This window comes from Chelonoidis abingdonii, chromosome 4 (genome assembly GCF_003597395.2).
Source record: "Chelonoidis abingdonii isolate Lonesome George chromosome 4, CheloAbing_2.0, whole genome shotgun sequence".
Classification (NCBI taxonomy): Eukaryota; Metazoa; Chordata; order Testudines; family Testudinidae; genus Chelonoidis; species Chelonoidis abingdonii.
Genome location: NC_133772.1, coordinates 88,044,680 through 88,072,470, shown reverse-complemented (window position 1 = coordinate 88,072,470; position 27,791 = coordinate 88,044,680). Strand labels below are relative to the sequence as shown.

Below are 27,791 nucleotides of genomic sequence, written 5' to 3'. Positions count from 1 at the left end.
ACACATGGGCTAACTCTCCTCTGTTCCTTCTCTACCACAGAGACATAGACAAGAACTCAGAAGAAGAGGGGAGGAGGGTGGGTTGTGGAGCACCTATAGAGAGACATCTCAAAGAACCATTGTTACTGTACAAGATGAGTAAACTTCTTATTCTTAGAGTAGTGTCCCTATGGGTTCTCTCCTGGAGTTAACTCCCAAACAGTATCCCTTCCGAAGGGCTGGGGCTTCAGAGTTGGGTCAATTATAGATAACCGTACTCTCAAGCTGAAGATGGCTTCCGAGGCGGCGTCCCCAGAGATCACAATAACATTCTGCAAAAGTGTGGACTGACCCCCATGTCGTTACTGTACAGATCTCTGAGAAATGGACATTCTTGAAGAAGGCGACAGAGGAGATCAATCTTGTGGACTGTGTATGAATCAAATCATGTTGTGAATTTGGTCACATAGTCTGATGCAATTTGAGACCCCTTAGAGTGTCTTTGGACTGATATTGCTGACCCCTTAGATCTTTCCACAATGGATAGAAAAAGTCTAAGGGACTTCCTGAAGGTTCTTGTCCTATGAAGGTAGAAAGCCAGGGCTCTCCTGACAGCTAGGGTGTGAAGTATAGCCTCCCTGTTGTCTTGATGAGTTTCAGGGGTTAGAAGATTGGCAGGTGAATCAACTGATTCATGTAAAATGGAGAGGTTACCTTGAAATAAATTTTGGATGTGGCCTAAGCGTAACCTTGCCTGGAAAGAATACTGTGTAAGAGGGATGCACGATCAGAGCTACTCTCTCTCCTATTCGTCTGGCGAAGGTAATTGCTATTGGGAAGGCGGTTTTCATTGACAGGTACATCACTGAACAGGTGGCCATAGGTTCAAAGGGAGGTCTAGTCAGCCCTTTCAGTACCTGGTTTAGGTCCTACATAGGGGTAGAAAGTTGGATGGAGGGAAAAGGTTTACTATAACCTTGAAGAACCTTTTAGTGGTTGTATGTGACAGCACTCAATCTCTCTCTACAGCAGGGACCAGCAACCTTTCAGAAGTGGTGTGTCGAGTCTTCATTTATTCACTCTAATTTAAGGTTTCGTGTGCCAGTAATACATTTTAATGTTTTTAGAAGGTCTCTTTCTATAAGTCTATAATATATAACTAAACTACTGTTGTATGTAAAGCAAATAAGGTTTTTAAAATGTTGAAGAAGCTTCATTTAAAATTAAATTAAAATGCAGAGCCCCCCGGACTGGTGGCCAGGACCCTGACAGTGTGAGTGCCACTGAAAATCAGCTTGTGTGCCGCCTTCGGCATGTGTGCCATAGGTTGCCTACCCCTGCTCTACAGGTTGGTGAATGCTACAGCTGCTAGATGGACCCTAAGAGAGTTTAGGGATAATCATGACTTTAAGGGTCAGAGCATAGTCCAAGATGTGAGGAGGAGTTGCGGATGTTGGGAGATTTGTTGTAGTTTGTATAACTGTATTTGGCCGTGAGCGTCTGATAGTTGGCAATATGGAATTGTAAAGTGGCTGAGGAATATGCCTTTCTGTCAAAGATCAAGACGCTTCCAATCCCTGTTGCAGGGCACTGCCCTGGATTTGTGTTGTCGGCTATGAGAATTGACAGTGTCCACCACAATAGAATTAGATGGCGGTGAGAGAAAAAGGAACTTTGATTCCTATTTGGGGACATCATATTTTTTGTCCGTTACACATCAGAGATGCCAATTCCAAGGTTTCCCACATCATTTTAGCCAGGTCTAAGATGGCTTCACTAATTAGGAGGGCAATCTTTGAGGACAACAAAGAATGGATGATATCAAGGAACTGACGATGGGTGTCCTTGACCTTCTCTAGTGGCACGTGGGGAGAGTCCACCACACTCTTTACCAGCTCCTGAAAAAGAGGGAAATTGTCTACCAGAGAAGGTAGGGAAGGGATGACTGCTTTGTCCAGGGAGGAGGAGGATATGGCCTTTTGTGTACATCCTCCTCAGTACCAGCTTCTTGTTCCTCCATCTCCTGAAGCCCTAGATGCCATGGTTGAGGGAGTGTGCTGGGAGGGTTCTCGGGCGAGGCTTGAAGCTGTTAGTGTGCCACTCAAGTGTCCCAATATGGCCATTGTGTTTGCACAGGGCCTGGTGGAAGTGCCCATGAGTGGCTGTACCAAGATGGCAGTGGTGGTGGAGCCATATGTGGGTACATTCTCAACCCTGTTTGTATTGGGTCTCATATGGAGCTTGGGAGGTGAACTGTGAGACCACCTCCTCTGGCTCACTGTCCAACCCCTCAGGAGACAGTGGAGGGGCATGGCATGGTTGCAGGGATATCCTATGCCCTGTAAAGGCTCAGAGCCGCAATGTTAGTACTGAGAGGTGGGGACTTGGGTGCATCTGTCCTGCAGAAGGCTCTGATTTGGTGGAATTCTGCCGGTGCCAAGCTCCTGGTGGTGGTGCCAAGGGAGATGAAGCTCTTCTCTGCACTGGTATTTCTGGTGCTGGGCAGGCTGCCATTGGTGGTACCTAGGATGACTTGAGTACCAGGAGTGTCTTCTTAGGGTGTTTGCCCTTATCTCTTGGTACCAAAGATTCGGTGCTCATGCCCAAAGGATCTGTGGAGTGTAGAGGCTCAGTGTGGGGGCCCTCCGACTCCAGGTCCTAGGGAGGCCACCCCGCCTCACTACTTCACTGATGCGTTAGCCACCATGGGGAATGAAACAGTCTCCCCTCGTAGCTGGGGCCAAGACCTGTGCTCTGGCTGGGTAGAAAACAGTCTATTAGCCCACACCCTGGATTAAGGAGGGGCAAAAAAAGTCTGAGGCTCAGGCTTCTGGCCTGGGGAAGAGGAGACTGTCACCCCTGCGTTGGGGTGGCAGGGGTGATGCAGGCCCACCCACTCCACTGTGTTCTGGCCCAGGGCCCTAGCAGTGACAAAGTGCTTTGTCACTGGGTCAGCCAGGATCATGTCCAGCCACAACATGCTGACTCATCCTCTGTCACTATTGCAGCCAGATGTGTCTGCTACCCCTGGGCCACTTCTAAACTCCTTTTCTTGGTGTACCTGTTGCTGTGCAGAGGGTTGAGGTTGATGATGGCTTCCGGGACCGTGAGTAAGTCTTCCGGGGTCTGGTCCATCGGTGGTCTGGGCCAGTTCTATGCTTCCTCCAGGTCTGAATCAGCTAGTGGCCTTGGTGGGTCAGGGCAGTCCTCTGCTCCCTCGGCACACTCCGCCACTTCCCAGCTCAGGAGGCCACAGGAGGCATCTTGTCTCTCCAGTGACTGCCTCCCTACTGAGCTTTCTGGGCCACCTTTTATACTTCCTGCCCCTCCCACCCACTTCTTTGGGGAGGAGCAACACTATGGGGCCTGTTAGCAGTACCGGTTACCGATGATTGTGGTGAGGCATGGGTGCCTGACTGTGGTCTTGGTGCGGACGATGCCAAGGATACTGAGCGACATGGTGATTGCTTGCAGCTATCTTTAAGCTTACTTAGGGGACTTCCCACTCTCTCTTTACACTTGAGAGGAGTCACCAGCCTGCTTCTTTGACCTATTGGCCTTAGAAGTTGAAGGTTGTGGGGAAGACTCATGTCCACTAGGAGTTAAGGTCAGAGAGCTGCCTCCATGAAGGTAATTTTTTGGCAGAGCTCCCTGTCCTTGCAGGATCTTGACCAGAGCTGCTGGCACAGGGTACACTTTTGATGTATGTGGTCCTTGATGAGGCAGGGGATGCACTGAGAGTACTTAACCACAACTGGGATTGCCTTATTACAGGTGTGGCATTTCTTGAAGCCCAGGGAAGTGGATATACCCCACTATGGGGACGGGTCCCTAGTGGGGAAAGGCAGGAAGTGGGGGGGTTTTCGGAAAGGTGGGAATAAACAGAAATAACTAAAGCTATAATGAGAACTGTGGAAAACTAAGTGTGAATGCAAACAGGAGAAGAATTAGTCTTAGAGGATTGCTAATGGCTCCGTCTTTAATCATGGGCAGTTAAGAAGGAACTGAGAAGGGTTAGCCTGTGCGCGCTGACTAGCCTCATGGCACAGCAAAAGGAGAGATAGTGCATGTGTAGGCCCAGTGGACACTGCTACCAAAGTTCTTCGATCAGCAGCACAGGGATGCAGATACACCTACAGTGGAGCACCCATAGGGACACTACTCAAAGAAGAACTTTATACTGCATTTCTAATCATTATATATTTCATTACGTTTTTGGCTTGCAATCATATTCAATTTTGCTATGATACAGTCAGAATTTACAGGTTAAACGAGCTTGTGTCAGATCTGTACATGATTGGGGGATTTCTTTGGGCTTGTCTACACAGTAGGGTAATGTACACTATGGGGGGGATAAGATTTCTGTAGCGCATTAATTGGTTGGTGTAGACTCTGCTGGTGCGCATAAAAGGTTTCCTAGTGTGCTTTAACTGTTTCAAACAGCACTACATTAAGATGCACTATGGAACCTTCGGCACACATCAGCAGGGTCTACACAGACTGATTAATGTGCAGCACGTGAGCACTCTTTAGAAATCACACCCCAGTAAAGAGCATTCTCTTCCAATACAGAAAAGTCCTCAGTGATGCTTAGGGACCCCAGAAAATGATGCTAATGATTCACCAGGAGACACTCCTTTCTACAGAACCAGTGCTCCAGACTGGTGTTAGGAGGCAACGGAATGTACCATAAAGGTGAGCTCCTGACTTCTAGGCATTATATAATGTTTTTCACAAGCATCAGCATGTGGTAGGGCAGCATGCTAACCACAGTGTCCTAGCCAAATTCAAACTTGGATCATTAGTTTAAGATTTTATACTTAGTTTCAATAGTTTATTGCACTTTTGTTTTTCACCTCTTTTCAAAATGGGGTGTGGCAGTGCTGCATGCATTTAGATTGTTGCTATGTTTCATTATATTTAAGTAGTGGATGATGTAATCCCTATGTAACATTTGTGTAGTGCTTTGGGATCCTTCAGAATGAGAGGCAGCACTTTTATAACACAAAATAATCTTACTTTCTAGCTTCTTTATTGGATTTCATTCTGCTCTATCTGCACACCTCTTAGGGGATAGTCTACATGGAAAAGCCTTACAGGTTATAGTAACAGATCTACCAGCATAATCCAAAATGGCTTTTTTCAGTATACCTCAAACTCCTTCCCAAGAGACATAGGCTGAAATTCTTTAGTATAACTAGACCAATTTAAATTCACATATTTGCTTATATTAAAAGAAAAACTTTTCCATACGGGCAATGCCCAGATAATCTAACTCCTCGCTTTTATCCCTTCCACATAAACTGTTTAGTTTTTTCTTTTTAAAGCAATACTATAATGGTATAACTAATGTTAAGAAATCATTCTAGTTCTATTTTGAATATGCTTCAAAAGCTACTGTAAAAACATATATACCTCGTACCTTGAACATTTAAGCTCTCCACTATGCAACAAGGAAAATAAGTAAGTAAAACTGAACTTATTACCCTCTTCTACTTACCTAACAGCAGGTCCTCAGGAGGAGGCACCCTCAGCATGTAATGGAAAAACAAAGCAGCACAACGAAGGTAAGGTGTGATCCCTTTCTTAACACAATCCCACAAATGCCAGCCTGGAACATCACGGCTAAAGCAGCTATAACACACAAATCAGAAATATCTGTAAAAGCTCAGTGCACATACCCTCCTGGGCCATAACTATATTGAACATTTTTGGCAATTTTCAAAACAAGGTTAGTTCAGAGTGTTGGTCAATGGCTAGTGCTCCCACTAGGGAAGTAAAATGTTAACCAGTAAACTGATTAACCGATAAGCATCAGTCTTATCGGTAAAATATTCCGGATAACATTTAAACTCTGGCTGCAAGACTTTGCTGCCGCCCCGCCCCCAGCTGCCATCCCCTTCATCCTGGGTCCTGGCTGCCACCCTGTCCCCAGGGTCCCAGCAGCCGGACCCGCCAGCGGGAGGCCGGCAGCCAGGACCTGCGGCCAGCAGCGAGTGGAGTCTCCAGACATGTGGGGAGGAACCAGAGCTTAACGGTTAAAAACTTTTTTTTTTTTTTTTTAAAGATGTTATTTACATCCCTAGCTCCCACCATTGTTAACCCTGGTGGAGCTGCAGTAGTGTTAGCGCAACAGTAGGAAATCGCTTAAACTCCTCAGTCAGATACAGCCCCAAAGACCTAATTTCTAATTTTATGAGAGTTAAATTTGTTTAGAACATCTTTGTTATCTGTCAAGTGCTTGCTATTATTTCTACAAATGTGTTTTTAGTTTTATTAAAAACAAGCAGATGTCCATCTCTAAAAACTGGCTCAAGATGGTTTCATTTAGTTTCTTCACTTTTTTTCCTGGGATTGAGGAGGATGTTGGCAGCTCCAAAGCATGTCATATACAGCAATTAAATCATATCATTGTTTTCCTTTTCTTACAGAAAGCCAATGACTTTTTTTTGCAAAATTAAATTGGTTTTCATATGCATACACTTAACTTTTTGAAATTCTGTCAAAAACCCCTCAAATCATCTTAGAGAGAAATGGGAATAAGTGTGAAGAAACCATACCTTAAACTTAATTATGGGGAGTCGCAACTGACAATACAATTGTAGTAGACACGGAGACAAAAAAGGAAAGGCTACTGATATTATATGTGAAAAAAGCCGGATTATAATCAGCACTACCAACATTCTTGCAACATATGTTATCAAAATTTAGCCTGGATACACCACAACCCATTTTAAAATGTATACAATACCCATATGTTCTGGGGAAAAATACTTCACATTCAGACAGAAGATCTAGATCTTTTCCAGTTTTTAGGAGTACGGGAGACATTGCTGACGCAGCACATGGACTCCTGTCTAACACCCTATAAAGTATGTCTAACCATTATTCTTTTGTATTTCTCAAGTGACTCTCCAAGAATTTTTCAGTGCATCTTGTAAAACATTCATTGTTACAACTGAAGTGTTACTTACCCACTCGTGTACTGACAAACTTCTCTACAGAAAGACTCAGCAGTACGAGCCTCCTCACTGTTATCTTGTGATTGAGCAGTGGGGGATTCTGTGCACACAAAGATTAATCCTGTTGTAAATGCACTTTTCTTTTCTATATACATAGAATCAATCTCCATCTCCATTACTTTCAACTTTTTATATACAAGTTACAAAAAAAATTTACATTTCATTTTATTGGATCATTTCCTATTTGTGCTCAACCCAACAAACAAAAATATCCCCTCACAAAACTGCATTATGTAAATGTGGGGACTACTCATCCTCATTACAGAACTGCTTCCTCTCCTTTATCTTTTGACATTACTCCCTTACATTAGTAACCACATAGGATTCAGTATCTTCTTCTTCCATGATATAATGACATTAAATGGGGGTGGGGTTTCTTGGGAAACATAACAAGAGGAATCCTGTGAGGCTACTGTTAGTACTGTTCCATAGCAGTGAGTACATAGAGCAGTGCAATTCCCATCCTAATCAGATTATCAAGTTTCATATTTTACCTCTGAATTCACAGGCCACCACCATGTCAGAAAACCATAGTCACCAAGTCCCTTCTAAACCTTTAGCTCTGAGCTGTCTGCACTTTGTCAATGCTTTGTTTTCTCTAGGGAGCAAAAAGTATGTGGAATGCTACTAGTCTCATGTGGCTGCCTCAGTTAGTTACTGGTATATAAATGGCTGCTTTGTTTTGTGAGGCCCAATGCACAGAAGTGATGCATAAACAGAGCTATGCAAGTGAAAAGACTTGGGGGGGCTTTTTTAGGAAACAATTAACACTGAATGTTTATTATTATGATGAAGGTCTTACAACTAGAAGGTGTTAACGGTTTTCCACTAAATTGTCTACCAAGTCATTTTGCAAAAACTGAATAAAATGCCTGAAAAAAATCTAAAGGTGGAGGTACCCTTACCTGTTGCAGAGGTCAGAAGGATCTGTATTATGTGTGCCATAGTGACCAAATGGAAGAGGTAGAGGTGATTATAAGCAGAGCTAATAAATGAAGGTTGTAAGTCTACAGTATCTTCCCAATATAAAGATGGGAATGCTAACACAGCACCTACCTAGAGTGGAAAAAGACAAAAACAGTCAAAAGTATTGGTGAAATACCAGACTCAGTAGTTCCAGGGGCAAACAAACACCACATAAACCTGATAATGAGAAAATAAGTTAACAATCACCTAGGTTTATTCATTAATCCTCTCTAACGGTGGTGTAGTTATTTAGCACAAACCTGTAACATCTGAGACCATGTTTTCAGTTAAATTAGTTTGATGATCTTTGTAGCTCTAAGTCACAAACAAAGTGTAATCATGAGGTGACACAAAAATGCCTATTAATTGATTACAAAGAGCAACAATTGCATGTGGCTCTACAATGGTATTCACAGATAATGCATCAGAGGCAAGATGGTTAAATTGCAAAAATAAACTGAACATGCTTACCAAAATGTGAAACATATCTACATCCAGAATGGATGGCGTGTCTTCCATTTTTAAGTTTGGCAGAAGAACTACAAGAACAAAAGTTAATTACACATTTGATTAAAAATGTTAATTGCTTTTTTTATTGGAATAATAATGGCAGGTTAAGAGGCCATTGTTTATATAACCTCTACCATCCTGAAGGGCTCTGCCTAGTCAGCTATAAAAGCAGTAAAAGCCTCCCCGTGCCCACTTCAGCGGGCACATTTTCTGAATTGTGTAACTATCAACCTATCATTACTGTACTATCTGACCACCTCAAACTTTAATGAATTTATTGTCACAATTGTGAGGTGAGGTGATGTTATCCCCATTTTACAGATGGGGAAAGGAGGGACATAAGAGACTAGGTGATGGGAAGTCTGGCATAAAAGGGAATTGAACTCAGGTCTCCAGAGTTCCAGATTAGAACTGTAACCACTAGAACATCCTTCCTCTCTATGCTATATTATAGGTGTTTGCCATTTCCTAAGGAAAATTTACAAGAACACTACTTAAAATCACTGCAGAAGTTGGCTAGAAGGGGGTGGAGAACAAAAACGTGTTACCTGCTAGGAGACGAACCAGATGTTTCTGAATCAGGCTTTGTGGTGATGTAGTCCTCTGAGCAGCTGCAAACTGCACTAATGCTTTAAGGCCACTGTGCTAGAGCACAAGAAGAGAATGTGGGGCAGGGAAGGGGAAATAAATTAATGAAACACAACAGTGGTAGAATACCACCCCTTTCAAGTCCAGTATAACTGAAGAAGTATAAATGAATCAAGTATGAACCTCTATGCAAGAATTAGGAATGTAAGCTACATCAGACCCATTTTTCGGTTATCAGTCTATGTGGAAAGCACAAATATTTTAAAAACTCTAGAGATCATGACAGAGAATTTCTTTGGATATTACTACTGTATTTGGTGCCAGCAATTCCAAATGTCCAGTGTTTATTAACATTAATTACTTCTTGGATTATCCATACCTGTCTATTTTGCAGAGATCCAAATAAAGGTTTGCCCTCATCTTCTAGAAGGTTTTCTTAAAATTAAAACAGAGAAAGTAAGTGGTAAGTTATGGGCTCTTATGCAGACTATTGTAGCTGCTTTATCTGGTCTTCACATATTCCATCCACTTGTGCATGTCCAATATTAACCTGTCCCCCGTTACAGGGCTGCCATTAAAATGCAATTTTACTCTGACAAGTGACTCTGTAAAATTGCTATTGTAAGGTTCCACGTTTATTGTCTCTCCAGGATTTCCACATAAATGTGCTTAGTTTAAAAGTAAAACTAGTTAAAAAATGAAAGAACGAACCATCTTTCAGACCTTGCAAACTTAACTTAGACTCTAAGGGTCACACCTGGGTTTTTTCCCATTGTGTGCGTCAACATTGGTGATAGGGTTCTACGGGTCAAACCACATATTCATTACACTTGTGCAACCCCCACTGCCGTCAAAGTATACCCACATTGACTCCTATGCAACCACTTTGCCTTCAACGGGTTTGCACAGGTACATTTGCTTGGAACTTATTAAAAATTCTTTGTACACAATGGAACAGACTACAGTTTCTTCTCTCTCACAACTGTGGTGTCTGTTCAGGGGTAATAGGAGTAAAATGACCCAAACAAACCAAACCAAAAACACTAAAAATCCAACATATTTTTCTCACTAATGCCTCTGAATACACACAGGGAGCAAACCTGTTGAGTGAAGAGTTGATATATTTTACATAGTTATTTTTTAGAGATGATCCACACTTTAAAACTTTTAAAGTGTGAACAAAATTTTCATTTTTTTAAGACCAAAAGCATTAATTTAGATCTTGTCATCTATGGTTTATTTAGGTTATCTTTACATCCAAAATGTGAAAAGGGGAGGAAGGGAAGAATAAAACAAAAATGGTTACTTAACTGTTGTTCTTTGAGGTCTGGTTGCACACAAGTATTTCACTCAGCTGCACATGTAGTCCAGCATGCCAGAGCCAGAGAGTTTTGTGCAACAGTATGTGTTGGGGTGGTGCATGTGCCCTGCGCATTATTGTGGCCCCTCTTGAGACCATAGAAGGGCCATGCCATTCCAACCTCCCACCTCGTTCCTTTTGCACTGGACTATGTTGGCCTCAGGCCTCCAAATGCAGAAGGAACAGAGGATGGGTCATATGTAACCACATTTGGAAGAACATTTACTGTCCAGATATTAATTTTTTCTTTTTCAAGTGGTTGCACACGTCTGTTCCACTCAGGTGACTCACAAGCAATACCATTAGGAGATGGGGCTTGGGGTATATTTAAATAGTGACTGCAATATTGCTTTCCTAAAGTTTGCATCAGATTCTTGAAGTTGTCATGATTAATGAGTGAAGTTATGCATGAAGGACCAAGTAGCAGCCCTATGAATATCCAGTATGGGGATTTAGCTTAGAAAAGCTATCAAAGTAGTTTGAGCTCTTGTTGAACTGGTCTACAGTCTGTGGAGAAGGGGTATTTGCCTCCCAGACACCGTCATAATACAGAAAATAATCCATCTAGAAATTGTCTATGGTGAAACTGCTTGCTCTCACTTTCTTTCAGCATACGAAACAATGAGCCGAGGAGACAGCCTGAAAGACTTGATCCTGTTCAGATAAAAGGTCAATGCTCACCTTATGTCCAAAGTGTGCACATAATCTTCATCCCTATTTGAAAGGGACTTCAGGAAAACCAAAACCAACCAAAAAAATGAATAGTTTGTCTGGTTCAAATAAGCAGCCAATACTGCAACAGTCAGAAATTTAGGATGTAGCCTCAAAGCTACTTCATCTTTAAAAAACAGTTTATATAGAGGTCCTGCCATCAGAGCCTGAAGCTCACCTGCTCTTCTGTCTGACATGAAGGCAATGAGAAAGAGTGCCTTCTGACAGAGGTGGTGCCATGAATAGGTGGGCAAAGGCACAAATGGGGGACCCATCAAAGCAACTAATACAATGTTAAGGTTCAAAGTGACGGAAGGAAAAGGCTGGGCAATGATTTCAAAAATTTAGAGACCATGGGGTTGCGAAAAAACAGTTGCCCCTGAACGGGAGGATGGATTGTTGAGATTGCTGCTAAGTGAATTCTGAGGGAGCTTAGAGAAAGACCCAAGGATGAGAGATGTTACAAATACTCTAAAATGTACTGAATCTTAGCATCTACTGGCTGTATTCACTGAGGAATGGACCAGATTGAAAAACATTTCCATTTAGTGTTCAAATAAGTGGATCTAGTGGACTGCTTTCTAGCATTAAGCAATAGTTCCTGAACTGTTTGTGAGCAGTCCTCCTCAACTTGATCTAACCACTCAACAGCTACGCTGTGAGGTGCACCCTTTAGGGATGTGGGTGCAATATCCATCATTGTTGCTTAGAGAGCAAGCTTGGAAGAGGAGGCAGAGGCCACGAAAGCTAAACTGAGAGACTCTGAAGATCCAAGAACCAGCACTGTCTTGAACACGCTGGTGCAGTGAGAATTGTTCTTGTTTCAATTTGAGGATAACTTGTGGGATAAGAGGAATAAGGGGTAATGCATATGTGAGACTCAATCCCCAACTCAGAAGAAAGGTACCAGTCAGTAAGCATGAATTGTAACCCACTTCAGAACAGAATTGGTGGCATTTCTTGTTGTCTTTTGTTGCAAATAGGATGCCTGCTGGAATACGTCTAACTTGGAAGATGGTCCTGAATACGCTGCTCTTGAGGAACCACTCCTGATTCTGGGAGAATCTCCTGTTGAGGTGATTGGCCAGCTGATTCTAGGAAGCAGTTATGCAAGTGGCAATGGGAGTAATGCATTCCTGGATGTAAAAGTCTCACAGATTCATAGCTTCTCAACAAAGATGACTGGATTACGTACCTCCCTATCTGTTTACATAGTACATTGCAGTTGTACAGTTGGTCAGTATCTGGACCAACAAACCCTTGATGTGAGAGAGAAAAACACAGCAAAGTTTTGTGAACTGCCCCGAGCTCAAGTGTGGTGATATGAAGAGTCACTTTGCGCTCTGTTCATAATGCTTGTGTTCACAACCCTTCTAGGTGAGCATCCCAACCTATCAAGAGAGGTGTTGGTGGTAATAACTGTCCTGGATGGAAGTGGGAAGAAAAAGATACACCCCAGTATAAGTTGTTCTGATCCATCCACCACTCTAGGAAATGTAGGACTGCAGGAGGAATTCAGATCAACTTGTCCAAGGGAATATCTGTTCAGTTGATCGTTACGTAAGGGAAGAAGATGTGAAATTCCTGTTCTCCTCAAATAGGACATCATCATCACCCTTGACTTGGTGAACATGGTCAGGGCTGACAACAGGCCAAAGGGAAGTACTGTGTATTAATAGCGTTGGGCCTCTACTATGAACCTCAGACTTTTGGTAACTTGGCAGTACTGGCACATGGAAGTAGGTTCCCTGGAGATCAAGGGCAGAAAACCAGTCATTGAAATCTAAGGATGGTATGACTTATGTTAAGGAAACCATATGAAATCTTGCACACAAAATGTACTTGTTGAGATTTCAACAGTCCAATATGGGTCTCAGAGCCGGCTTGAACTTGGGGATCAGCAAGTATTGAGACTAAATACTCTTTTCCCTAGTGCTGAAGGGGAATTTCTTCAATGGCCCTTAGAGTGAGCAGGTGGGATCTTCTTGCAAGAACACTGACTTGTGAGAAGGGTCACTGAGAAGAGACAGAGTAGGAGGGTGGGAAAGGGGTGTGGAGAAGAATTGGATACAATATTTAAGGGCTTGTCTACAGTGGCAATTTACAGCACTGCAACATTCTCACTCAGGGGTGTGAAAAAACACCCCCGAGTTCAGCAAGTTGCAATGCTGTAAAGTGCCACTGTAGACAAGCCCTTAAATATTGTATCCAATTCTTCTGGTAGCTTCGCCCCTCATGGAGGTGGGTTTTTTAGAGTGCTGGGAGAACTCTCTCCCAGCTCTGCACTGTGACCACACAAGGCATGTTAAAGCACTGTTGCAGCAGCACTTTAGCATTGCCAATGTAGACAGTGTCTCAATGCTTAGGACATATTTGTTAATTGTTATGGTTTCCCAAGCACTGAGGAAATGGGACAATAGGCCCCAATATAGGGGGGAAGAAGGAGATAATAGTAAGATCACTGACACCTGTATTGCTGTCCTCAAAGAAGCAGTCAAATAGGCTGTTTCCCACAGCTGACTGAGTACAAGCTGGAGTTGGAGTGCCTCTTTCTCTCTGATTGGAGCTTCCTTCTAGAAAAATCATGCTGCCTTGGTGGGTATAAATGCTACCTATAGTACTGATGTTGATATTGTTGCAGGAGTCTGTACTGATGCCTCTTGGAGGTTGGGGTATAGAACCCCCATGAACAAAAGGGTAGGACAAGAGTCTAAATGACTGTTAAGTTTCATCAGTTTTATCTCAAAACAAGAACCTATCATCAGATGGGAGGTCCTCTATGGCAGTGGTTCTCAAACTTTCCAGATTACTGTACCCTTTTCAAAAGTCTGATTTGTCTTGCATACCCACAAGTTTCACCTCACTTAAAAACTACTTTCTTACAAAATCAGAGATAAAAAACACAGAAGTGTCACAGCACACTATTACTGAAAAATTACTTACTTTCTCATTTTTGCCATATAATTATAAACTATATGAATTTTAGTGTAAATATTGTACTGACATTTCAGTGTATAGTATATAGAGCAGTATACACAAGTCATTGTCTGTATGACATTTTAGTTTGTACTGACTTCGCTAGTGCTTTTTATGTAGCCTGTTGTAAAACTAGGCAACTAGCTAGATGAGTTGATGTATCCTCTGGAAGACCTCTGCATACCCCCAGGGGTACATGTACCCCTGGTTGAGAACCACTGCTCTATGGTTTGCTGGATGTCAGAGTTAATGGCCAGAAAAGACCACCAGATCATCTAGTCCAACCTCATGCGTAACAAAGGTCCCCAAAACCACTTAGAAGTTGCACACTAAACCCAACAACAGAAGTGAGACACTGTCCAAGGCTAAGCCCAAGTTTTGTACCCAGGAGGCTGTCCTCAGCGTTACTGCACAGGCCATCACTCCAAAACAGTGGTTTTCAACCTGTGATCCACTGACCCTGGGGGAGCCGCAGACAGTGTGTAAGATTTCCAAAGGGGTCTGCATTTTCATTTGAAATTTTTTAGGGGTCCGCAAATGAAAAAAGGTTGAAAACCACTGCACTAGAAGTGTCTGCTGCATCAAGTGCAGACTGGATCACCACACAACGTTTTGCCTGGAAAGCCTTATATTCCTCCCTTGCATCTTCTGGTAGTCTGTCAGTAAACTTGTACATTATGTCCCCGTTTAGAAAATTATATTTTGCTATCTGCATCTGGAGACAGGAGGTGGAATAAATGTTTCTCCCAAACAAATCAATTATCTTGGTCTCTCTCTTTTTTTTTTTTTTTTTTTGGGGGGGGGGGGGGATTAATTTACATCGCCCTTGACGTGATCTTCAACTGACAGATGTAACTACCAGTGGGGCAGGATGGGAATAAAAGTACTCAAAGTCTTGCATGGATAAATGATACCATATCCCAGTGTATATAGCTAAGGAGGCTGGTGTGTGCCATAAGGTTAAGAAGAGCTTCATAATTTGGGAGGACTATTCTCCCAGAGGTGCCACCTGGAAAATATCCAAAAAGCTTGTGAATGTTCTCTTGCACAGACTCACCTTGAGTGCCTAAAGTCACTGCCATTCTCCTTAGCAGTTCTTGATAAGGCTTAAAAATTCCTAGGAATTGGAGTCTGGGATCTTGTAGAAGAGCTGGCTGCTCCTCTGGTGGTTCCTCCTGCAGCACTGGCTGCTCAGAGGGAACGGTATCACTGCATGCTTCCAACTTAGGTGGTTCTGGAACCTGCTCTGTCAAACTCTCTGGGAATCTTCCTCTCAATTGGGCAGGTGATTGAGATCTGTGGGACTGCAAAACACCCCAGTAATTCCAAAAAGGCCACTGAGGAAGAGCACATGTCATAGATGTCCAGTAGGTATCAGGCCACAACAATCAGTCCCACTCCCGGTGGTGGATACTGATGCTTTCCTTCAGGAGGTGACAAAGTGCACCTCGGAGGGGTTGGCAAAGTACTGGAGGATTCTGAAACAGACTTTGAAGAGCCAGAGTATCCAGTGAGCATCGGGAGGTGCAATGCCTGATGAGGTGACTATCTACAGCCCATTGTGAAGAGGCTACCTCAATACTGAGGCATGGAAGGTAGACGGTACTGCAAAAGCATTCTGAGGTGTTGAGGCGCCATAAATTGATGCTGGGAAAGATGCTATAATCAGGGCCGAAGCACAGGCTATAGTTGGTATCAACTCAGCTGAACATTCTAGCATCAAGCCACAGATGCCAAGCCAGGTAGCATAACTGATACCGATGTCAAAGACTGTACTGGTGCCAATGCCAAAGATGGTACCGGGGAAGAGTCTTTGCAATATTTCTTAGCTAATACTAACACTGGCTCTGCTTGCACTGGAGCAGATAATCCAGATGGGCCTGGGACAGCAGAAAGTGCTGCCAGTGCAGTGGACTCCTGCATCATAGGAGAGTCCAGGATGGAGAGGCAGAGCAAGTCTTTTACTGCTTCATAAACTTGCGGGGCCACTGATACCAATAACGTCAGAGCTGAAACTGTGTCCCCATTGGTACTGGACTCAGTGGCTATCTACCAGCACATGGTAACAGTTGTCAGGATGCTATCAGTAACTTCCTGCCACAGTACTGAAGAGATATAGGCTGATAAGCCAGCCTGAGAACCCGAAGACCCTCAATGATGTTCCAAGTCCTTTTCTGAAGAAGAGGAGCCTTAAAAAAATAAAAATAAAAAAAATTGAGTAGCTCCAGTCTGTCTTATGGGTCCTCTTTTGGGGAGGTCATGGAGAAGACTGACTCCTCTTTCCCTGGAGAGAAGAGTCAGAGTTCAGGAGTCTGTCCGAGGCCACAGCAGCCATGGTAATGGACTGCATGTGTGCAGTAGGACATTCACTCAAGGGCCCTGGGACCAAAGCAAGTCTTATCACCTGCTTCATAAGATGGGGTTTGAGGCACAAATCTCTGGAAATCTGCATTCTTTTCTTAAAATAATAGCAGATTCACCTGTCAATGTGTCCAATACCGAGGCAAAAAAGGCAGTGCATGTGTGTGTCTTGGGAGTCACTATTCAAGACAGACATTCCATATGATGGGCAATGGTTAAAGACCCAGCAAGTACTGCATGCCACCAGTGCCTTGCACCAAAAGATAACTATTAAAATAACTTTAAATAAAATAAAGATGAAACTTAACTACTAGGTACTAACTGCTGACTAACTACTTACAGGTAAAAGTAGTGAACTAACCTTGCTGACTATGCAGAATTAAAAACCATATAGGGAGTTCTAGCTCTGGTTACAGGTGATGAGAAGGAACTGAGGGGATTCAGGTGGTGCCACTCTTATATAGCCTTTGGAGGGACCACAAGTATGTGCAGGGCATGTGTGTGGCTGACACATATCTGCAGAAAATTCTCTGGCTCCAGGATGCACATACCTGCATGGAATACATGTGTGCAACCACTTACTGAAAATGCATGTTATGAGTAGGTTAAAAAAAAGCATGTGTCCCAAGAAACCAAGTAGACAATTTTATTTTACAACTGCATGGAGGCCTGCAGTAGTTTCCCTATGTTTTACTGCTGGATGTTCCCATATATACTGAGCTTCAGAGATTTATGAGAAGAAGGAGAGAGCTTTCAGAAAGGTTGTAAAAACTGTATCTGCTTTGCCTGATCATATATCTGATTTTCTCACTTTACTCCATAGCCTGTTCTACCACTAACATCTGTGAATAACCACTTTACTTTATTTCTTTGTTAACAAACAACATGTTTCCTCCTACATGGAGCGTGTCAGCCCACTGTCCTATTTTGGAGATCAGCTGAACGCAACGTGCACAGTAGTTAAGGAGGCACGTTAATTCTAACCCAGTTGCGGGGCTCCCAGTGCTCCACATTTGAAATGCTGTTGCTCCAGGTGGATCAAGTCCACTATATATTTAGAGAGGACTGAATTTGCATCTTACCAGCTATGTTGAGGCAAAATGGCACATCCAACTAAATATGTTTACAGGGGATTATAGCTATGCAAACAGTGCTAAAGATCAAGTTAGGATGAAAGCTGAACAATAAATACATTAGCCAAGCAATGCAATACTTTTTATCGGTACAGATTATTGCATCTGTGTAAAAACAGACCCTCCTTCAGTGAGAAACTAGACTCATTTTTAAAATTGCTACAAGGCATCCTCTTAGCATCTTTGCCAGAGAGCAGTTTCAAGGAAAGTCAAGGCAAGTCCACATTGCTTCAATTCTGAGAAAGTTCCATTGGGACTAACACCGAGGAAGTAATGAAAAATACCATACAATTCATTCAGGGATGATTAAGTGGCATTTTTTGCAACTTAACTCAAAAACTGGTCCAATGAAGAGTCCTCAGGATTTCCCTGTTGTTTCAATTCAATTAGGCATCTCTATCATCCCCACAATTTCTTTATTTATAAAGGCAATCATCATGAAATTCTTCCTTTAGGCAAAATCGAGGTGAAGAGCACTCAACCTCATTTTTAATTCTAACATATTTTGCTAAAGAAGACAAGAGATTATACAGCTTAATGAACTCTGTTGGACAGCTGTCACAGCGTATGTCTACACAGCAATCACGAGGCACAACTATAGCATGTGCATGCAATATCTGAGGTAGCTATGATTGAACTCACTTGTGAAAAATAGCAGTGTAGCTGTAGCAGCATGAGGGATGGCACAGGCTAGCCACCTGTGTACATATACAGAGTTGCGAGTGCGATTGTACTCTGGCAGATCACCTTGGACATTATCATGACTGGGACTCCAGCTCTCATATTTGAATAAATCCTTATTCAAACTAAAACTTTACCTATACATTGGATAGTAAAAGCACACGTGCTCCAAGTCATCATAGGAATGCGAGGATCAGCCTCATTGGGAGCAACTTTTAATCCAACTCTGTAAACAGTGGTGGCAAAGAGAACCAGCATCTCCTTAATACTGTTTGAGTATTTGGCTCTGTGAAGGAAAGCAAGGACAACTTCAGTTGATGAACTAGTAACAGTTTGGAATTTAAAGGTCAATGGCCAGCTAACAAGGTCATTAATAATAAGATCAGTAGTTCTTTCACAAGGACCCATTTAATACCAAGACTGTTTATCTGAAACAAGGAAGAGACTGTGTCCATAAAACAAGTCCTAATGCATCATGAAGAACCAGTACAGATTCTTGCATTTTAGTTTTCTCCTTGGTATACACATGCATTGATTTAGTGACCTCTACAAGCAAATGTCTGAGAACCAAGAAGGATGAGAGCTAATAAGCCGGGGGCAAATCTGGGAAAATACAGGCCTCAGCATTCATGGCATATTATACCCCGTATTCAGGAAAAGAGCACAAACAACTATTTACTACAAAAAGTGATACATTGGGGAAATTAACTTACACTGTGGGGAAAGAGAAACTTAATGGTCGCATTGAATACATCTCTCCTCTCATTCCTCTCTCATAAAGGACTAGCAATGGGGAACAGAATTTCAAATCTAAAATTAATTTTAAAAATTCTGAAATGTTGCTAAAAGACAGGAGCTCCTTAAAGTTAGTACCTGCTTAGTCCTTAAAAGGGACAACTCTGATCAGAAAAGTGACTATGCAAAACCAGCACAATCTTAATGAACAGATGTGCTCTGCGTGTGTTCAAAGTGTAAGCATAACTAACACAACTGTGGCACAATGATCTGGACTAAGTTCCAAACAGAATATTTCTTCCTGAAAATAATGCCTGAGCTTGACAAAGAACCCAATTTAGCTTTTTGACCAGAATGCATTTGCTGCAGCAGCAGCTGGGGAAAAAAGCTTTTATTTGTACTTGAAGCAATTCTGATATGGAACAACATAACAGAAATATGGAACTATTGATGCATTTTTTTACATTTTTCAGAGTATAGCCACACTAAGCTTGGATAGCAGAGATAAACACAAGGGGTGAAAAACTGTTACATTATTCAGGATGCTGTGGGCAGTAGAAGTACAGTGGGCAGGTTAGCTGAGCAGTATACTGAGGGGAGGGAAAAGACCAAGGCAAACCCTAGAGAGATCCAAAGCCAAAGAACCTGTCAAGTCACTCTCTCTATCCCAACGGGCAGACAATTTTCTTTTCCATATAATATTAGACATCCCAATCCCATTCCCCACAGTAATCTGTAACAAACAACTTCATCAACGAAGTACTTTAAAAACATTAATTCTTACAAAATAGAGAAACATGATGCCTGAGAAAACTAAGGCACAGAGTAGTTAAATGCACATGGAGTCAGCGGCAAAGCTCCAGCTATAAGTCTGGAAGTTCTTGGCTCCCAGTTCTGTGCTCAGAACACAAACAACTCTTTTTCCAGTACAAAGATTGAAGGCAAGTTCCAAAATCTTGAGACAAATTTAGATCATTTCAGAAAACACAGAACAGAGAACTTTCAGATTCCTCCAGCAAAATACAAACGATTGGCAACACTTACGAAGGCTGAACTCCAAAACTAAGGATGGAATGGAATTCTGAAGTGAAGTCTCCCATTCCTTCGTTGATTAAACATGGAGCATTTTGCTTCTCTCCTTCCAGAAACAAAATTAGATCATATTAAAACACAATTGCATCAATATACACAGACTTCCCTTTTTTTTTAAACTGCTTTTGAAATAATTATAACAGACCACTGCTTTCTCACCAGCCAATCTGTGTTCTAAACCTCCTTCTTAAATAGCGTTTTCTTCTATTCTCAGAAATTTGGGGCACAAAAACAGTGATTGGCTGGTAAGGAGACAGTGAGAGAAACAGCCAAAGAGAATTTTCCTGCTAAGTATGGGTCCCTGGAATGTGTCAATATTCTTTAACTAAGCATATTGATGCTTTCTGCAATATTCATAGATAGATTTATTTTTGGCCTTTTATTTTAAATTCCTCTCTTCATTTTCATAGAATTCCCAGTAAAATATTTTAATCCAAAAAAGCCTGATAGGATCTTTGGGCTGTGTTCCTGCTGGTCCTGCCAAGTGCATGTTATATGGTCTTCCAAAGGGGCCAGGGAAAGGAGTTATTAAATTTCTGGAGATGTCGTAAGCATAAATATCTGGAAATGTCAGAAGCTTAGCAAAGGCTATGACTTTGCTTCTCAAACATATGGCACCATAAAGCTGGTGATATCCATTGTGGGCACATGGATCAGAGTATGATCTAAGGGGTATCAGGTCTTTTCACATAAATCAAAAGGCTCTAGGGCAATGCAGATTCCTGGTGTCTCCTGCCAAGACTTGTTGATATCAGAGCCAGAGTTTCCAGAGTTACTGTACAGGCATTATACATTTTTGCTTCACTGTGGGTAGTGATGATCTCTAGTTCCAATGAGTTAACGTTAATGTTCTTATTTAAAGCAACAGAGTAATAAGTGTGAAGCTCTATGCATAAGTAGTCCTATGCTGCACTACGCGAAAGCACCTCTCCTTTTATTCTGACTCAGTGATTACTCAAACAGAACAAGGTCAAGTTTCACTTTACAGTTCTCAGCACAGTCACATTCACTGAATACCTTATTGTAGAAAGTCACAGTCTTTCCAGTCATAAGGAAGTGGAAGTACACATGAAGATGCCACTCAGTGAAGTAAATAGCTGTGCCACTGTGTAATAATGTAACCTGAATATGTTTACATAGTGAGTTTCAGTTTTAAAATACTTATCTCACACTGCAAGAGAGTAACCCAAAGATGCCCTTCACTGGAGTGCTGCTTTTAAAGACCTAGACCATCATCTCCTTGAATGTTTTTGAGACAGCTAGGAGGCAGCCATGACTGCAGCTAACAACACCTTATTGGAGCTCTCTTCTTATGTTTCAGTTAACTAGCGCAGACACATGGCTATGTCAAAAAAGATCACTGACTTAAGGGTACTTCGAAAAAGTACATCCATAAGAAATGAATGCATCTAAAAACAGTTTGTTGTACATTCCTGACAATTTACGCATGACAATTGCACAGTCAGACTACGACAGAAGTGTTGCTCAGATTAGGACTGCCTAGAAAATTAACTGAAAATGACCCCTGTTTCTTTTTGGGATGAATAATTACTTTTTAAGGGGAAAAATGTCATCATTCGCTTTAATAAAATTGTTCAAAGATTTAATGTAGTTGCTCATTTATTTAGAGCTATTTTTAAAGCTTAAGGGTAAATTTCTCAAAAGTATGGAATGACTAAGGAGCCTAAATCCCCTGTAAGACTAAGGCCTGGTCTATACTAGAAAATTTAATTGACTTGACTGTGTCACTCAGGGGTATAAAAAATCCACACCTCTGAACTACGTAGTTAAGCTGACCTAATCCCCAACGCAGACAGTGCCAGTTTGACCGAAAAATGCCATCCAACTATCTAACACCTATCAGGGAGGTGGACAACTTATGACCATGGGAGAAACCCTCCTATCAGCGTAGGTAATGTCTACACTGAAGTGCTATAGCGGCGCATCTGCAGCAGTGTAGACAAGCCCTTGGGCTGCTATATCACCTAAGCATTTTTGAAATTTTTTCCCTTGATCACCATTTTTCAGAACAGAGGCCTTCAGAGACGAGAAGAAATCATACAACGTGTTTGAATCCTCAGTTCACAAAGGAAAAGTATACTAATACTTTAATTTCTTTTATGTATTTCCTCATAGTGAGACCACATGACTGAAAAATCAAGTAGCAAACGCTATACTTAAAACACCAGCTGATTATTCTGTATTCAGAACACTTTCTGTTCTACATAAATATTTAAATTTTCTTGCTATAATAATGAAAAATTCAAAGGGTATTTTTCTGGAAATGATCTTAGCATAAAGCTCAAAAGCTAAGATAACAAACCTTTAGTGTTTTTTGCACTGTACCCCGATATCCTGGCCATGACAATCTCCAACCACCTAGCCAGGGACAGAATTTGAGCTACTGCCTCTGCATCCTCACTGAGAATAGAAATTAAAAAAAAACAGTGGTTATGTTAAAACATAGGTAAGCAGATGACCTGAAGCCTAATCTTTGAAAAACATATAGCATATCTCTGTGACAAAGAACAAGTTCAGAGTTAGCATTTACACAACTATTTAGATACCTTAAGCAAGCATTAACCTAAACTTAAGAATTTATATTAAGTACTAGAAATACTCTCTCATTGGTAAGAAACCTAAGTGGTCTATGGTATTAGAAATTTTTTCCAAGAACAGATTTTGGATGCCAGGACAGACAACAAGGTGGGCGATCAGTAAGGATTTAAGCAGCCCCATATAGCAGTTGGAAAGATTATTCAAGACTTTCTATCAGAGGCTGGCTCCCCTACAAGCACTAGATAACTTTTATTCTTAGAATCATGCAATAGGCTGTTCCTGGAGTTCACCTGTTTATTTTCTGAGTCTGCAAAGGAATAATGGGAATCACAGTGTTGCACAGAGACTTGCAGAGTGGGCAGAGGTACTCTCCATTCTCTAAGTCAAAAATCTGTTCAACATGAAGACGCTGTTGAGAATTCAGTTGCATGGCTTCAAAGTACCTGCAACATTAAAAAGAAAAATCAGCTAGCAAGGAAAATTGCCTCTTTGCAACAGAGAAACAAGAATTTAAAGAGCAAAATGGTGTGTCTGGTGTGTACTTTTCTATGCCAACAACCAGACTCCTCTTCTGCTACACAACTAATACATAGATGTTCCACATACTTGGACAGCAAAACAAAACTAAATCTTTGAACAGGTATGTGAACCAGGTAATTTCAGAGCACCTTCTAGGCAAGAACAGCAGAGAGCTTTCCCTACTTTTAACCTCCATATATGTATGTATTTTATTTAATATATTTACACTCAAGCAATTCTGAAATTTGCCACCCCCTCAACATTTTAAACTAATGCTACACCATAAAGCACCTCACACATATACACATATTCCTAGATTATAAATTTAAAGTTAAGCCACAGCATTCAAAGGTAAATATATAAATATCCTATAAATGCTATTTTAACACCTAATAGCATTTCACGGATAAATGTCCATAAGTGACTTATCTGTTGTGAGGATCCAGTCTCACCACCAGATACAAAAATATATCCTTGTTTTTGATGAAGTAAAATGGAAGTGGATTATTTATATTATATTTCAAAGATATCCTTACAGAAAATTCACCTTGGATAGACACAGAACTGTGGTAAAAGTAAATTTAAAGACAAAAAACACAATGAAACCCACATTAAGTATGAGGTCAAAGGAAAGAAAATCAGTTGTTTAATTGAGATAGTTTTCCCAATAAAGAGTGGGAGCAGATTACTTTTCAATATATATGGGAATACTTTGAGACAGTCTATTAAAATAGGAGATGGTATAATAAGCATGATCTTTTCCAGGTTTCATTGTAAATTTTCTCTATATATGCAGTAAGCCCGCAGATTTCACCCATGGTCTTGATGGTCTGGATACCTCCATTAGTACAGAAAACTCAATTTTCAAATCTGTTTGCCTAAAGTTGAGCATCTAAAATCAGCACCTATGTGAAAACCAGATACACAAGCAGCTTACAGATGGATGTGTCTGTCTAACTTTAGGTCTAAATTTAAACTAAAAATCTTCTAATTAAATGATTAAAAGCAATGAAGGAAAAGGCAAGCAAATCTAACAAAGGAAAGATGAAAAAGATCTGAAAAAAATGGTCTCAACATACAAAATTTTTATGAAACTACTCTCTACAAAATCAAAACATGTTTTATCTTTCCAAATTATACAACAGGCAGAAGAGTTGCAATAAATGTAAAGTGGAAATTCCATAGGTATTGCATACATTGCAAACACAGTCTGTTAGACAAAGTGTATTTTGCAGTATTTTATCTGCTGCATATATATTCCTTTAAAATGTAAGTGGCAGGCATCCTTTTGAGTAAAACTAATACATTAATATATCAGTTATGTAAGAAGCAAAAGATTATACTCAAACCTTCTGCAAAATCTAGTATAAGGGAAGAGTCTTCTGTCCATTTATTTTAATCCTATCTACCCACAGAGTAAGTATCAGACGGGCAGCCGTGTTAGTATGTATCCACAAAAACAACGAGGAGCTCGGTGGCACCTTAAAGACTAACAGATTTATTTGGGCATAAGCTTTCATGGGTAAAAAACCCACGTGTCTGAAGACGCATCAAAAGTGGGTTTTTTATCCATGAAGGCTTATGCCCAAGTAAAACTGTTAGTCTTTAAGGTGCCACTGGACTCCACAGAGTAAGCTAACTTTTTCTTAATAAGGGCATGGAAACTGGGTTCCAATGTCTGTTGTTCTATTTAGATGTATGTGGATAGGATCTGCCAAGAATAGAAGTCATTCATGTATAATACTCAAGGAACATTTTTCTGTACGATTTTAGGGTGCTTATTTGTTTTATGCTGATATTTACCATAAAAACATTAAAAATAGATAAGCACTCAAAGTATAACTAGACTATTTATAGCCAACTGACACATACAAATATACAAATAAAAAAGCCTCCAAGATATTGTCTGTAACATGTGATATCACAAAGTAACTTATAATAGGGTGATCCAGCTCTTCACATCTTTGTGATACCTCATTGTGATGAAATTTCTAACTTTATTTTTCACAGCTTAAATCAATCTAAGGCTTTTTGTCAATATTTGTGTCTCTTTCTAACCAACATGTTACTCATTGTGATATAAAAGCACTGATAGACAAAAAGCCCTTCATAGTTGAGTCCGTAAATATTTCTGTCTAGAGAAAATTGTAGGCCTGCTTTGGTCCTTACGTGTAGTCAGGCCTGGTCTAGTGACATGTATACGTGGTTAAAGATTATGTGCTGTGTAACTCTCTTGGAGATTTATCAGAGTCCCTTGTTGGATACCTTAAGGGCATGATGCAAGACCCATTTATGAGAGGTGACTTCTTGCTCTTGACCAGTTTTACCCCACTTAGACTATTCTTTAGGCCAATGGGGACTAGGCTCCTCCTATTGGTTTTTGAGACTGCTCTTGTACCAGATTTCTTTGATTTTTTCTGGTTGAGTACTTGGACTGGCTGACTTCTTATTTGAATGTCAATATTTTGTATTGTTGTGCTGGTATACTCTTAGAAACTTGACACCAATTTCAGATAAAATATGAAAAAGAGTATTGCAAAGATAGCCTCTTACTTCTGCCAGCAGGCTGCATGCATTACATGACCACAGCTTCCTGTATGGGTTCCACATGACAAATCTGGATCCATGAAAAGAGGATCTAATGTATCTGGAAAGACAGAAGGGGAGCAAAAAGATTAAAAGAATACTAGTGTACATTTGGTCAATACAGACAAACACCCCGCTAAGTTTTCATTTTTCCACAGTAAGCACATTCAAGTTAAAAATCTGGTTTTGCAAACTTCTTTATAATAATGCCCTGACAGGTGAACACAAGCAAAAACTATGCTGCCACAGTTCTACTCCTTGTTCCATCAAGCCCTATCTTAATGTGTAATTACTAAAGAAAAAAAATGAAATCTGAAATCAGTGGTCAGTCAATAAATAAACATTCTTCTCTGTTGAATTATCTTCTGGAAAAAGGCATCAGTGTGTTCAATCACTTTATCTGCCTGGGATTTCAGCTGTACTGTCTTTGTTCCAGTATTTGGTGATGGAGGTGCTTTGCTGACTGAGGTCAGCAACAGAAGATTCTCCAAATGATCACCTACACTTTCAACAGTAAATATCACAAAGTTGATGTGAAAAAAAGGTTACTAGCCTTCCGTAACTATTGTTTTTTGAAATGTGTTGCTCAAGTCCATTCCAATGTAGTTGTGTGCTAGCCCTGAGCACTGTCACCCAGCGGCAGCTCCAGGTACCAGCGCTCCAAGCGTATGCCTGGGGCAGCAAGCCGTGGGGGAAGTCCTGCTGGTCCCCGTGAGGGCGGCAGTCAGGCAGCCTTCAGCGACATGCCTGTGGGAGGTCCGCTGGTCCTGCAGATTCAGCGGCAGGTACGCCAAATCCGCGGGACCGGGGACCTCCCGGAGGCAAGCCGCCGAATCCGCGGGACCGGGGACCTCCCGCAGGCAAGCCGCCGAATCCGCGGGACCGGGGACCTCCCGCAGGCAAGCCGCCGAAGGCAGCCTGCCTGCTGTGCTTGGGGCAGCAAAAAAGCTAGAGCCACCCCTGCCGACACCAGAAAGTATTTCCCTCAGTGGTATATATTGGGTCATCTCTGGGGCACCCTGGAATCGCTGGTATATAGGGCTCGACTGCCCCCTCAGTTCCTTCTTGTCAGCTAACTCCAACAGAGTGACAGGCAGGAGGGGGAGGTAATGAGCAACACATCTCAATGAACAACAGTTACGGAAGGTTAGTAACCATTTTTGCTTCTTCGAGTGCTTGCTTGTGTCCATTCCAATGTAGATGACTCCGACGCAGCTGAACCAGTGGAAGGTTCGGAGTTCATTGGCATGCTGACTGCAACACCACTCGGACGAAACCCACACTGTCTGTGGTTTGTCAGGTGATGGTGTAATGCAGTCATTTTCAACTAGGCGTCCGGGGCTCCCTAGGGGACCGTGAGTAGGTTTCATGAAGTCCACCAAGCAGAGCCAGCATTAAAAAGCCAAGGCAGAAAGCTGAAGCCTGACTTTATGGGGCTGAAGCCTGGGGCCCTGAGCCCCACTTCCCAGGGCTGAAGTCAAAGCCTGAGCAACGTAGCTTTGCAGGGCTCCCTGTGGTGTGGGGTCCCAGGCAATTGCCCTGCTTGCTATTCCCCAGTGCCAGCCCTGGCTTTTATATGCAGAAAACCAGTTACTGTTGCACAGGTGGGCCGTGGATATTTTATAGTATGTTGGGTGGGCCACAAAGAAAAAAGTTGAGAAGGTTGACTGACTACCATGTTGCCGCTCTACAGATGTCCTGAATTGGAACTTGCACCACAAACGCCTCAGATGATGCTTGAGCTCTTGTAAAATGGACTGTCAGGGAGGACCCAGGACCTTCACTAGGTCGCAGCATGTGCGGATACAGGAAGTGATCCACGATGAAATTTTCTGGGCCAAGACTGGACAGTCTTTCATTCTGTCTGCAATGGCTAGGAAGAACTGAGTGAATTTCAGAAAGGGTTTCGTCCTTTCTATGTAAAACGCTAGGGCATGCTTGGAGTCTCTGTTCCTCCTTGTTAGCATGTGGTTTCAAGTAGAAGATTGGTAGGAAGATAAGACGGTTACTCAC

At 41.7% G+C, this 27,791-nt stretch overlaps 1 protein-coding gene across 1 annotated transcript in view; it reads right to left on the bottom strand.

Annotated features, from left to right (window-relative positions):
* Window positions 1-27,791, bottom strand: part of UBR1 (ubiquitin protein ligase E3 component n-recognin 1) — a 159,283-nt gene that overhangs the window by 19,318 nt on the left and 112,174 nt on the right. The window contains exons 31-41 of the mRNA XM_075065850.1: window positions 25,746-25,839; window positions 22,964-23,116; window positions 22,438-22,535; window positions 20,067-20,160; window positions 18,425-18,573; window positions 9,445-9,500; window positions 9,026-9,122; window positions 8,439-8,506; window positions 7,907-8,057; window positions 6,954-7,041; window positions 5,480-5,613 (exon numbers count right to left, since the gene is read on the bottom strand). Coding sequence (XP_074921951.1) covers window positions 5,480-5,613; window positions 6,954-7,041; window positions 7,907-8,057; window positions 8,439-8,506; window positions 9,026-9,122; window positions 9,445-9,500; window positions 18,425-18,573; window positions 20,067-20,160; window positions 22,438-22,535; window positions 22,964-23,116; window positions 25,746-25,839 — 1,182 coding nt within the window. The remainder of the gene's footprint in view (window positions 1-5,479; window positions 5,614-6,953; window positions 7,042-7,906; window positions 8,058-8,438; window positions 8,507-9,025; window positions 9,123-9,444; window positions 9,501-18,424; window positions 18,574-20,066; window positions 20,161-22,437; window positions 22,536-22,963; window positions 23,117-25,745; window positions 25,840-27,791) is intronic.